The sequence below is a fragment of the Lolium perenne genome, chromosome 4, assembly GCF_019359855.2.
Source record: "Lolium perenne isolate Kyuss_39 chromosome 4, Kyuss_2.0, whole genome shotgun sequence".
Classification (NCBI taxonomy): domain Eukaryota; kingdom Viridiplantae; phylum Streptophyta; class Magnoliopsida; order Poales; family Poaceae; genus Lolium; species Lolium perenne.
In genome coordinates, this window is record NC_067247.2 from 267,679,004 (window position 1) to 267,691,822 (window position 12,819).

The 12,819-nt window shown below is 44.0% G+C and overlaps 1 protein-coding gene across 1 annotated transcript; it reads left to right on the forward strand.

Moving 5' to 3' along the window:
* Positions 1 to 2,204: 2,204 nt before the first annotated feature.
* LOC127348823 (peroxidase 5) lies at positions 2,205 to 3,493 on the forward strand. Its single transcript, XM_051374716.1, has 2 exons — positions 2,205 to 2,449; positions 2,585 to 3,493. Exons 1-2 carry the CDS (start codon positions 2,243 to 2,245, stop codon positions 3,344 to 3,346), a joined length of 969 nt encoding a protein of 322 aa, XP_051230676.1. The 5' UTR covers positions 2,205 to 2,242; the 3' UTR covers positions 3,347 to 3,493.
* The last annotated feature ends 9,326 nt before the right edge of the window (positions 3,494 to 12,819 follow it).

The window sequence follows — 12,819 nt, forward strand, 5'->3', positions numbered from 1 at the left end:
GTGGCAGAAGAAAAAGTGGCTTGTGTGCCACTCGCTGCCAGACCCTGTAAGTAGAAGAGGGGGACGCGTGGATGCGGTTGCTGTCTGCACCGACGGATTTCCAGCCCAAATTTAGGCTTGAAATGGGTCGTCGCGGGCAGCTCGTTCCATCTGCATCCACTTGCTGGGCTGGGGTTTACCACGGTCCATTTGAGTTGGGCCGCTGGAGATTCCCTAACAACCACGGTACACTAACTTGACTAGGATTTGCATTTTCATATAAAAAGAAACTTGCAAATTGAGGTACCAAGGTGCACTAACTTGAGACGTTCCAGGGTGAGATCATTAGTTGTTCATATAGTGTGATTTTTTGGGTCTTTTCTGGCTTGTCCCGATCTGTTGCTCTGTTCTGCAGCGCTATTGCTCTGTTGTGCCCTGGCTATTAACTTAGTCAGTTAAGATCATGTAGATATTGAACTTTTTTTTTTTTGAAACGGGAGGATTAGATAATAGGAATTCAGTACAAAAAATCATGGTTCAATCAGAAGTTTCTCTTTTCACCATAACCATCATCCTAACTCAGTAACTCATTCACATGCCAAGCTAGCTTACATATTCAGTTTCTACCCTGACGAACACGCTTTATATTTCTGAACAATGTGTTTGCATTGCTCAGCTGATAGATATGCAGGGAAAGTATGATGCCAGACTGAAGAAGAACGAGTTGAATGTGATCGCATGTTCAGAAGAAGAAAACCAGAAGATGGGGAAGAGAAATATTAAGCTGGGAGCTGTGATTTAAGGATTTGCATAGAGTTCGTAGAGAAGAGATTAGAGGTACAGAAAAGGAGTTGACTTTTGTACTGTTGGTAGCTGGATGTGATTTTTTATATGCACTGTGTTCATTGTGTATCAGAGAGTTGTTTTGAGTAGTGTTGTATCTGCATCTTTGTTTGAACTGAGATAAATTTTGGTGGATAAAAATCTGTGTGTTTGCAATATTTACAAATTCAATTTGATATTTGCTCTCACTTTGACAGAAAGAAAGATGCAAGTTCGAGTGAAAGATGCCAGTAAAGTTTTAGTGAACTGAATTTCCTTTAGTTGAAAGATGCCAGTACAATATTGTGAACTGAATTTGTTCTCACATTGACAGAATGTGATCTCACATCCAATAAACAAGGACATATATATTCCAAGTTTTAGCAACATCGTCCCAGATTGACCAATATATGAAAAAAATATTGCAAAGATTGAAATGACCAAGATATTCCAGCTTGAACCAAACATTGCAACATATCGCTGTCTAACCAAGATATTGCCAGTACATTACAAAAGAGTACCAGGAAAGATGGCAGTACAGATTCATAAATCTAGTCAGGTAAAGTGCAAAAATGTAGTGCTTACTTAAGCTAACCAACACCCAGCTAGGTACACATCATCCTGATCTGGTTCATTTTGAGTGACAGACATTTCTTCCACTTCTCCATTATGCCTTGGTTTATTCAGGTCTGGTACAACAGCATTCAGACCAGGAATTGCAGAACCATCTCTAAATATTCAAAAGTCACCAATGAGCAACTTGCAATGAGATCAGGTTAATTGATCCGATGGATCACATGAAAAAACCCTGTGTTTGCACTGAAGTTTTACAAATGTTTGCTCTGCCATCACATGAAGAAAACCTGTATATGCTAACATACCTGTCTGCCCTGAAAGGATTTGTCGGTTGCGAAAGAAAAGTCCCACACCCACCCACTTGCTGGTAGCCTGGTACTGCGCTTCCTCGTTTGACATTTGGGTATAACCGCTTAAGCTTCAGTTGGCCCTCTTCTTCTACCCTCAGCTTTCACGCACATGAAGATGCTCGGAGCAAACGACAGTTTAATAATGGAAATCTTGGGCCGTATGTTAGTTCAGTAACCTTGGGCGTTAGACCCGGAACATCTCTTTAAAGCCTCGTGGTCGTGGCGCGAAACAATGGTGCAAGAAGAGCTCGCGGCAACGGAAACACTGATAAACAATGAGATTAGAAGTGTATCCGTTGGACTGGAGCGCATCTCCAGGTCAACTCTGTCTGCTCGATCTTCTCATCAGTTGTCACTCGATGCGCAGCTGCCAGTTCAGTGCTCCCGTTCATGACCGTTGCCCGTTGGTCTCAAGATCAGTCGACGCATATATATAAGCACCATTCAGGCATACTCACATTCACACAACGGCTCACTTCCAGCTCACAGAATATCCCAAGATCGTACCGTGAAAGATGAACAGAGGAAGTAGTGTTCTCGTGTTGACATGTGTCGTGATCTTGGTTGCATCATCTGAAGCGCAGCTAGAGGTTGGGTACTACAACTGCAGTTGCCCGAGGGCGGAGGAGCTCATCCGCACCGTCGTCCGCGCCGCCATCCGCCGAGACCCCGGCAATGGCCCCGGACTCGTGCGTATGTTCTTCCACGACTGCTTCGTCAGGGTTAGTTAGCCTCTCTCGTTCCCATTCTCATTCTCATTCCTGCTCCATTCATGCATGCAATGTTGGCCAGCGTGATTTCAAATAGTGAAGAGTATGTAGAGGCAGCTAAGCTTACGCGTTGTGTTTCTCAAACAGGGGTGTGATGCCTCAGTGCTCCTGGACACGGCCCCCGGCAGCAACGCCACAAGCGTCGAGAAGAAGTCGCTGGCGAACAACCCGAGCCTGCGGGGCTTCGGCGTCATCGAACGCGCCAAGCGCGTAGTCGAGCGGCGGTGCCGGCGCACCGTCTCCTGCGCCGACATCGTCGCCTTCGCCGCGCGCGATGCCAGCAGCATCATGGGGGGCATCGACTTCGACGTGCCCGCGGGGCGGCGCGACGGCCGCGTCTCCAACTTGTCGGAGGTGCTCGACAACCTGCCACCGCCCTTCTTCAACTCCTCCCAGCTCGTCGCCAGCTTCGCCGCCAAGAACCTCACCGCCGATGACATGGTCACGCTCTCTGGCGCGCACTCCTTTGGCCGCACCCACTGCTCCACCATATCGTTCCGGCTGTACCCGCAGATCGCGGCGGACATGAACGCCACCTACGGCAGGACCCTCCGGAGGCAGTGCCCGGCGGCGACGGGCGGACAGGACCCAGTGGTGCCGCTGGATCTGGTGACACGACTCCGGCTCGACAACCAGTACTACAAGAACGTTCAGACGCTCGAGGTCCCCTTCACGTCGGACGCCACGCTCTTGACCCAGAACGACACGGCGGCGCTCGTCGACCTATACGCGCGCAACAGGACGCTGTGGATGTCACGGTTCGCGGCCGCCATGGTGAAGATGGGCAACCTCGACGTGCTCACCGGCAACCAAGGGGAGATCAGGAAGTTTTGCAACAGAGTAAACTAGTGCATGCATTCTCGAGCACACACTGCGTGGACGAATGGCTCCTACTCCTTTCTTTTTTGGTTCATCACCTCACGGGCCACGGCTGATCGATTTATATGAGCTGGAAGTACTATTTGCTACGGCTATAAAATAGTTTGGTCCGATTCTCTTATGTCTCTAAGAGCCACTCTAACACCCTGCTTCTCAAAAAAAAAAAAAACGTGATACAGAAAATGCCAGAGACTCAAATAGATTCATTAGCAAGTTAGCATTCAGTGTTAAAGTCTCCACCGACGGAACATTTGGCACATCAGTGGTGTTCGCAGGCACTATATATACTTCATGTGTGCATCCGTATTAATATTAGGGCGTGCCGTTGTTGCAGAGGCTAGTTAGTATCTTTACGATATTAATATATTTCCTTTATAAAAAATAGTTTAATAATTTTTATTTAAGCAGTCACATTAGGTGCTAGTGTTGCTTCATGTTGTATTGTATTCATCATCTAAGGCATGTACATTGTAGAACACATAAAAAGTGGAAAACGCCATCTTTCTTATTTTGATACATGAGTGTTTGGCACTCCCTCCTCCACTGAGGCTCGATATTCATGTCATCTCAGTGATGACCTAAAATGTGGAGAAGCATAGGAACCACGAAATCTAGGCCAAAGTCAATGCATTTTCGGTATATTTTAGTTGTTATGCTCCATGAGAGAAAAAAAAAGTATTGAACAGCTTGAATGAAAGCTATCCTAGTTTTTTAATTCTTCTATTTAAATGTGATGACATGACATGTTCCTGCGTTTATTTATTTAACTAAATGTAATGTTGTAGAGCACATGGTGCACCCCAATGGATAAAAATATTTTGCAAACAACATACAACATTACCACAAATACAATCTTGATTGAGATTAAGTATTTTGAGCCCATTAAAGTCTCTTGGTAGTATTATGACCATTGGCAAACCTACAGGGTATGCCTGGTATCTCACAATATGATCTGTATTCCGGCCGTGCTTAACTAGAAAACCTAGGTTGTAGTTAATAACCCCAAAGCGTCGGGGATATATGTAGCACCTCTCAATGTGGAAGTATTGGGTATCACCACTTAGTGATAACTACAAGTGCACTTAATTCCAAGTAAAAGGTGAAATAGATTTAATAGAGTGTTTTGAATAGTAAAAGTAAAGTGCTGAAAATAACTAATGGAAAGGAGAAAATGTGTTGTAAATGTTTGAAATTGCAGTGGGCTGATAACCCACAAGTATAGGGGATCGCAACAGTCTTCGAGGGAAGTAAAACCCAAATTTATTGATTCGACACAAGGGGAGGTAAAGAATACTTATAAGCCTTAACAACTGAGTTGTCAATTCAGCTGCACCTGGAAAAGCACTAGTAACAGGGGTGATGTGAAAGCAACAGTAATATGAGAGCAATAGTAACAGTAACACAGCAGCGGTAACAGTAACGCAGAGGCAATGGCACCAGAAAATAGTGGATACTACTTCCAATGACATATAGAACGAGTATATGATGATGAGAGATGGACCGGGGTTCCCAGCGATCTACACTAGTAGTAACTCTCCAATAACAAGTGACAAGTGTTGGGTGAACAAATTACAGTTGGGCAATTGATAGGATTGAAATAGCATTAAGACAGAACATCAAGATTATTAATCATGTAGGCATGTTTTCCATATATAGTCGTACGTGCTCGCAATGAGAAACTTGCACAACATCTTTTGTCCTACCAGCCGGTGGCAGCCGGGCCTCAAGGGAATCTACTGGCTATTAAGGTACTCCTTTTAATAGAGCACCGGAGCAAAGCATTAACACTTGATGAAAACATGTGATCCTCATATCACAGCCTTCCCCTCCGGTTGTCCCAATTTCTGTCACTTTGGGGCCTCGGGTTCCGGACAGCAATATGTGCAAACAACTTGTAGATACAATCTAAGCAATAATTATAGAGCTTAAATCTAAGATCATGCCACTCAGGCCCTAGTGACAAGCATTAAACACAACAAGATTGCAGCAACAATAACTTCACAAACTTTATAGATAGACTAATCATAATGTATCATCCATCGGATCCCAACAAACACAACACCGATTACATCAGATGGATCTCAATCATGTAAGGCAGCTCATGAGATCATTGTATTGAAGTACATGGGATAGAGAGTACCAACTAGCTACTGCTAGAACCCGTAGTCCATGGGGAACTACTCACGGAGCATGATGGAGGCGGTGGCGTCGATGGAGATGGCTTCCGGGGGCACTTCCCCGTCCCGGCGGCGTGCCGGAACAGAGATTATGTCCACCGAATTGGAGTTTCGCGATGGCGGCGGCGCCCCTGGAGTCTTTCTGGAGTTTCGTCAATTCGTATCGCGATTTTAGGTCGAAAGGGCTTATATAGGTGAAGAGGCGGCGCAGGAGGGGCACCAGGGCGCCCACCCCATAGGCCGGCGCGGCCAGGGGCCTGCCCGCGCGGCCCTATGGTGTGGGGGCCCCAGGCCTCCCCTCTGACTCCCCTTCGGTGTCCTGGTCCGTCTCGGTGAATTATGATGTTTGGTCTTCGTTTCGCCGAATTCCCAGAATATTGCCCGAACAGCCTTTCTGGAACCAAAAACAGCAGAAAACAGGAACTGACACTTCGGCATCTTGTTAATAGGTTAGTTCCGGAAAACGCATAAAAACATTATAAAGTGCGAGCAAAACATGTAGGTATTGTCAATAAACAGGCATGGAACATCAGAAATTATAGATTCGTTGGAGACGTATCAGCATCCCCAAGCTTAGTTCCTACTCACCCTCGAGTAGGTAAACGATAAAAAGAATAATTTCTGTAGTGACATACTACTTACATAATCTTGATCATACTATTGTAAAGCATATGAGATGAATGCAGTGACTCAAGGCAATGATCTATAGTTGCTAACAAATAGATAACATATAGCAAAACTTTTCATGAATAGTACTTTCAAGACAAACATCAAAAGTCTTGCATAAGATTTAACTCATAAAGCAATAAATTCAAAGTAAAGGCATCGAAGCAACACAAAGGAAGAGATAAGTTTCAGCAGTTGCTTTCAACTTTCAACATGCATATCTCATGGATAATTGTCAACGCAAAGTAATATAATAAGTGCAAATAAGCAGGTATGTAAGAATCAATGCACAGTTGACACAAGTGTTTTCTTCTAAGATGGATGGAAGTAGGTAAAATGACTCAACATAAAGTAAAAGAAAGGCCCTTCGCAGAGGGAAGCAGGGATTAAATCATGTGCTAGAGCTTTTTAAGTTTTGAAAACATATAGAGAGCATAAAAGTAAAGTTTTGAGAGGTGTTTGTTGTTGTCAACGAATGGTAGTGGGCACTCTAAACCCCTTGCCAGACAGACCTTCAAAGAGCGGCTCCCATGATGTAGTTTATTTTTTATTTTTGGGTGACACTCCTTCCAACCTTTGCTTTCACAAACCATGGCTAACCGAATCCTCGGGTTGACGTGGGCACTACCCTTCGGGTAACCCACATTACCCTACCCTGTATTGACTAATTGGAGGCCCATGAAGACACCTGAAGACGAGATGGGCCACTAGGACGGTGCATCAGAAGGTTCCTTGACGGGCAAGACAAGGAAGCGATCGAACAAGGAAAGATCGGATCTAAAACTACTGTAAACCTAGTCGTACTCGGTGAGACCTCTTGAGACCTGGCCTCCTATATAAAGGCCAGGAGAGGGGCTGCCGAGGGACACGATCAATCTTAGCAATCTTAGCCAGCAAAAGCTTAGAGCTAGGTCGCCTTAGTAATAGCCATCTCGACGAGATCTTAGCCGAACTATTCGGCACCCCATTGTAACCCATTATCATCATAATCAAGAACAGACAGGCAGGACGTAAGGGTTTTACCTCATCGAGGGCCCCGAACCTGGGTAAATTGCTCTCCCCGCTTGTCTGTGAACCGATGTCTCGTGTCAGCTTACAGGATTCCATCAACCCTAAGCCCCTATCGGAGGGCATTGGCGACGAGTACCCTCGACAATTTGCGCCGTCTGTGGGAACCCTGTCGGCACAAGATCGGACATCGGCTGAACCCGTCATGTCATCGGCAGCTTCATCAACACCGTCATCGCCTCGTCTGGGAAGCCCGATTCGTTTCGGCTCCTACGAATTCACCCCACATAGCGATTCATCTCGCTCGACTTTCTCCGGTCTACAAGGCAACATGGAGATGGCTTTCGGGAGCGTCCACTACAACGTCAACTCAGAAGGAATTCTTCGGCTACTGGAATCTCCCATCTCCAGATCGACGAGTCCGAGCGCGTCGTCGTCACTCGACCTTTCGGCTGGCCTGACAAGCCCGTCGAGTCCGTCTGCGCCTTCGACTCCCCGTTCGGCATCCTCTATGTCGGTCGGATCTGATGATCCCGCGTCCTCGGAGCTAACCTCGTACTACTGCATGAACTGCGACACCAGGCACGGACTGGGGTCAAGCGACACGCCGTTCATCTGCAATGCCTACTATTCATCAGGAGAGGACAGCTTTGGCAGCATCACCCAAGGAGACACCCGAAGAGTGGCGCCCCTCCAAGTTTATGTCGCTAACAGGGGAGACGAAGATCGCACCCCCCGTTCCAGCAGGCGAGCTAGTTTTGAAAACAGCGCCAGCAACAACAACATCGACCACACCATCGCAGAGGAGGAGTAGGCAGCAGCCAAGGCAACCGTGCTTAACAACACACCGCTTCCGGCGGGAACCACGGTTGGCACTCTCAATGCCTACCACTCCATATTGGAGAAAAATCGGGAGCACCTATCTAAGGAGCAAGCCACCCTCGAGAGACTCCTATCTGCGGCAGACCGATCCAGCGAGCGACGGAGGGGCTCGCAGGGAAGCTCCTCTCGAAGTACCCACGGAGGAGGCAAACATCGATCAAGAATGTCCAGGCTTTCGGAAGATGATGCAAGGGAGATAACGTCAAACCTGACCAAGTCCTTTATGACTACGGACACCGCGGGCATGCCACGGCCAAAAACCGTTGCGGGAGCAATGATACGTCCAATTTGCATCACTATTTTATATCATAATTTGCTGTTATTCATTGATATATTTCATATTGGGACACAATACTTATGTTATTTCATCTATTTTGCATGTTTCATCATTATTGGAGGATCAAGCACCGGAGCCAGGATTCTGCTGGAAAAAGCACCGTCAGAACGCAATATTTCGGAAGATCAACTGTGGAAGGAAATTATACCAAAAATCCTATTTTTCAAGATGACGAAGGAAGCCAGAAGGAGGGGCCAGGAGGACCCAGGGTGGGCCCACACCCTAGGGCGGCATGGCCCATGCCCTGGCCGCGCCGCCATGTGGTTTGGGGGGCCCACGACCCCTTTCGCCTCCTTTTCTTCGCGAAATCCTTCGTCCCGAAAACCTAAGCCACAGGGGGTACCTCGCGAAGAGTTACAGCCGCCTCTGCGGGGCGGAGAACACCAGAGAGAAAAGAGCTCTCCGGCGGGCAGGATTCTGCCGGGGAAATTCCCTCCGGGAGGGGGAAATCGACGCCATCGTCACCGTCATCGAGCTGGACATCATCGCCATCACCATCATCATCATCTCCACCATCATCACCGCCGTCATCACCGCTGGACACTGTCACCGCCGTAGCAATTTGGGTTTGATCTTGATTGTTTGATAGGGGAAACTCTCCCGGTATCGATCTCTACTTGTTGTTGATGCTATTGAGTGAAACCGTTGAACCAAGTTTATGTTCAGATTGTTATTCATCATCATATCACCTCTGATCATGTTCCATATGATGTCTCGTGAGTAGTTCGTTTAGTTCTTGAGGACATGGGTGAAGTCTAAATGTTAGTAGTGAACTATGGTTGAGTAATATTCAATGGTGTGATATTTAAGTTGTGGTGTTATTCTTCTAGTGGTGTCATGTGAACGTCGACTACATGACACTTCACCATTTATGGGCCTAGGGGAATGCATCTTGTATTCGTTTGCTAATTGCGGGGTTGCCGGAGTGACAGAAACCTAAACCCCCGTTGGTATATCGATGCAGGAGGGATCGCAGGATCTCAGAGTTTAAGGCTGTGGTTAGATGTATTCTTAATTACTTTCTTGTAGTTGCGGATGCTTGCAAGGGGTATAATCACAAGTATGTATTAGTCCTAGGAAGGGCGGTACATTAGCATAGGTTCACCCACACAACACTTATCATAACAATGAAGATTATTTAGCCGTATGTAGCGAAAGCACTAGACTAAAATCCCGTGTGTCCTCGAGAACGTTTGGTAATTATAAGTAAACAAACCGGCTTGTCCTTTGTGCTAAAAAGGATTGGGCCACTCGCTGCAATTGATACTCTCGCACTTTACTTACTCGTACTTTATTCAACTGTTACATCAAAACCCCCTGAATACTTGTCTCTGTGAGCATTTACGGTGAATCCTTCATCGAAACTGCTTGTCAACACCTTCTCGCTCCTCGTTGGGATCGACATTCTTACTTATCGAAGATACTACGATACACCCCTATACTTGTGGGTCATCAAGACTATTTTAAGGCGCCGTTGCCGTGGGAGTGAAGCGCTATTGGTAAGTGGAATTGGTAAGGAAAACCTTTCTTGTTGTGCTGATTTTATTTCTGCTGCTATAAGTCATTATGGAGAGATCTTCTCTTCAATTTTTATTTGGGAAATCTACTACTACTGCAACGGTAGTGGATGAGGCGCCAGTGAGGAAGTAATACCATATAAAATACCTATGAAAATTATTGAACGTGTTATGGATAACCGCTATGAAGGGGATGGAACTGTCCATCCTGGTGATCATTCTTGTTTTTGCATGAATTATGCGGGTTATTCAAATGTGCAGGTATTGCTATGGATGAAGTGAGGAAGAAACTATTCTCTTTATCGCTGTCCGGTAAAGCGGCGCATTGGTATAAATTACTGGATAATGGGGATTCTCTTGAATGGAATGATATTGTGCCCCGGTTTTATTCTAAGTTCTATCCTCCAAGTGAAATTCATAAGGATCGGAATCGCATATATAATTTTTGGCCTCATGATGGAGAAAGTATTGCCCAAGCTTGGGGGAGATTGAAGTCTTTAATGCTCAAATGCCCCATTCATGAGCTTCCTGGTAATGTTATTATTGATAATTTCTATGCAAGACTTTCTTTTCAAGACAAGACTTTGCTTTGGATACTTCTTGTTCGGATCATTTACACGCAACAAAGAAGAGTTTAAAAGGGACCTTCTTGATCGGATCCAAGAAAATACGAAGGTTGGGAGAACGACAAGGATAGAGAATCGGGTATAATTTATGATTATAAATGCATTGAAGCTTTTATGGATACTGATAAATTTCGTAATATGAGTGCTATATATGGTCTTGATTCTCAAGTTGCTGCAAATCTTTATAAAGCTTTTGCCTCTCATTATGAATTGCCAAAGAAGAATTTTGATAAGTATCATGAACCGTATAAAGATAAAATTGATTCATCTATTAATAAATGTGTTGTAGTTGAAACTGCTGATCATATTATTCCTGAAGCTTATATTGAAAAAACTCCTTTCCCTGCTAAAATGAAGGAGTACTCTGTTATAAATAGTGCGGTTCATAAAAGTGAAAAGAAACCTGTAGAACACGAAGAACAAATAAAAGTTGAACCTCTTTGTTGCAATAATTAAAGATCTTGTGACTGAAAATGTGGAGGATGGTCATATTATTTTCTGTGAAGATGCTTCTAATATTGTTGCACATCCTAATAAACCCAAACAAGCTAGTGTTCCTATGCTATCTGTTAGAATTGGTGATCATTGCTATTATGGATTATGTGATATTGGTGCAAGTGTTAGTGCTATTCCGTATGAGCTTTACACGGAGATTATGCACAAAATTGATTCTTGTGAACTTGAAGATATTGATGTGGTTATTCAGCTGGCTAATAGAGAAACTATTTCTCCAATTGGTATTGTTCGAGATGTGGAAGTTTTATGCGGTAAGATTAAATATCCTGCTGACTTTTTGGTACTTGGTTCTGCTGCTAGTGATTATTGTCCTATTATTTTTGGTAGACCTTTTCTAAATACTTGTGGAGCTATTATAGATTGTAAGAAAGAGAAAATTTTGACTAAATTTGCTGGTGAATCTTATGAGTTTAACTTCTCCAAATTTACTAAAACTCCTTATAAAGCTGATTTGCCTAGTAATGATTTTAAAATGGAGCAGTGTGCATCTATTGTTCTTGTTCCTAACAATCCTTTGCAGCAACATTTGGAGGATAGCGAGAGTGAAGTTTTTAGGAAAGAAAGAGATGAGCTTGAGGAAATTTTCTCTCCGCCAACCTATTCTCGAAGCATGATTTACCGGTGGAAGATTTGGGTACAACACCGCCACCTAAGGAAGATCTGTTTTTGATTTAAAGCCTTTGCACGATAATCTTAAATATGCTCATATTGATGATAAGAAAATATATCCTGTTATTATTAGTTCTAAGCTTTCAGGGATTGAGGAAGAAAGGTTATTGGAAATATTGAAGAAGCACCGAGGAGCTATTGGCTACACTCTTGATGATTTGAAAGGGATTTCTCCTTCTATTTGCCAACATGCTATTAATATGGAAGATGATGCAAAGCCTGTTGTTGAACATCAGCGTCGTCTAATTCCGAAGATGAAGGAAGTGGTAAGGAATGAGGTATTACGACTTCTTGAAGCTGGTATTATATATCCTATTGCTAATAGTAGATGGGTTAGTCCTGTGCATTGCGTTCCCAAGAAAGGAGGAATGACTGTTGTGCCTAATGATAATGATGAGCTCATGCCTCAAAGAGTAGTTGTAGGGTATAGAATGTGCATTGATTTTCGAAAAGTTAATAAAGTTACTAAGAAAGATCATTACCCTTTACCATTTATTGATCAAATGCTAGAAAGATTGTCTAAAAATACTCATTTTTGCTTTCTTGATGGTTATTCTGGGTTCTCACAAATTGCTGTTAAAGCTAAAGATCAAGAGAAAACCACTTTTACTTGTCCCTATGGAACTTATGCTTATAGACGCATGCCTTTTGGTTTATGTAATGCTCCTGCTACTTTTCAAAGATGCATGTCTGCTATTTTTCATGGTTTTTGTGAAAGTATTGTAGAGGTATTCATGGATGATTTTTCCGTCTATGGGAATTCTTTTTGATAGTTGCTTAGAAACCTTGATAAAGTTTTGCAGAGATGTGAAGAAACTAACCTTGTCCTTAATTGGGAGAAATGCCACTTTATGGTTAATGAAGGAATTGTATTGGGACATAAAATTTCTGAGAGAGGTATTGAAGTTGATAGAGCTAAAGTTGAAGCAATTGAGAAGATGCCCTATCCAAGGGACGTTAAAGGTATTCGTAGTGTTCTTGGTCATGCTGGGTTTTATAGGAGATTTATTAAAGATTTCTCCAAGATTTCAAAGCCTCTTACTAA

Coding starts and splice junctions, on each gene's coding strand:
- LOC127348823 (XM_051374716.1), top strand. CDS start 2,243: ATGAACAGAGGAAGTAGTGTTCTCGTGTTGACATGTGTCGTGATCTTG. Junction 2,450..2,584: donor TCCACGACTGCTTCGTCAGG/GTTAGTTAGCCT, acceptor TTTCTCAAACAG/GGGTGTGATGCCTCAGTGCT.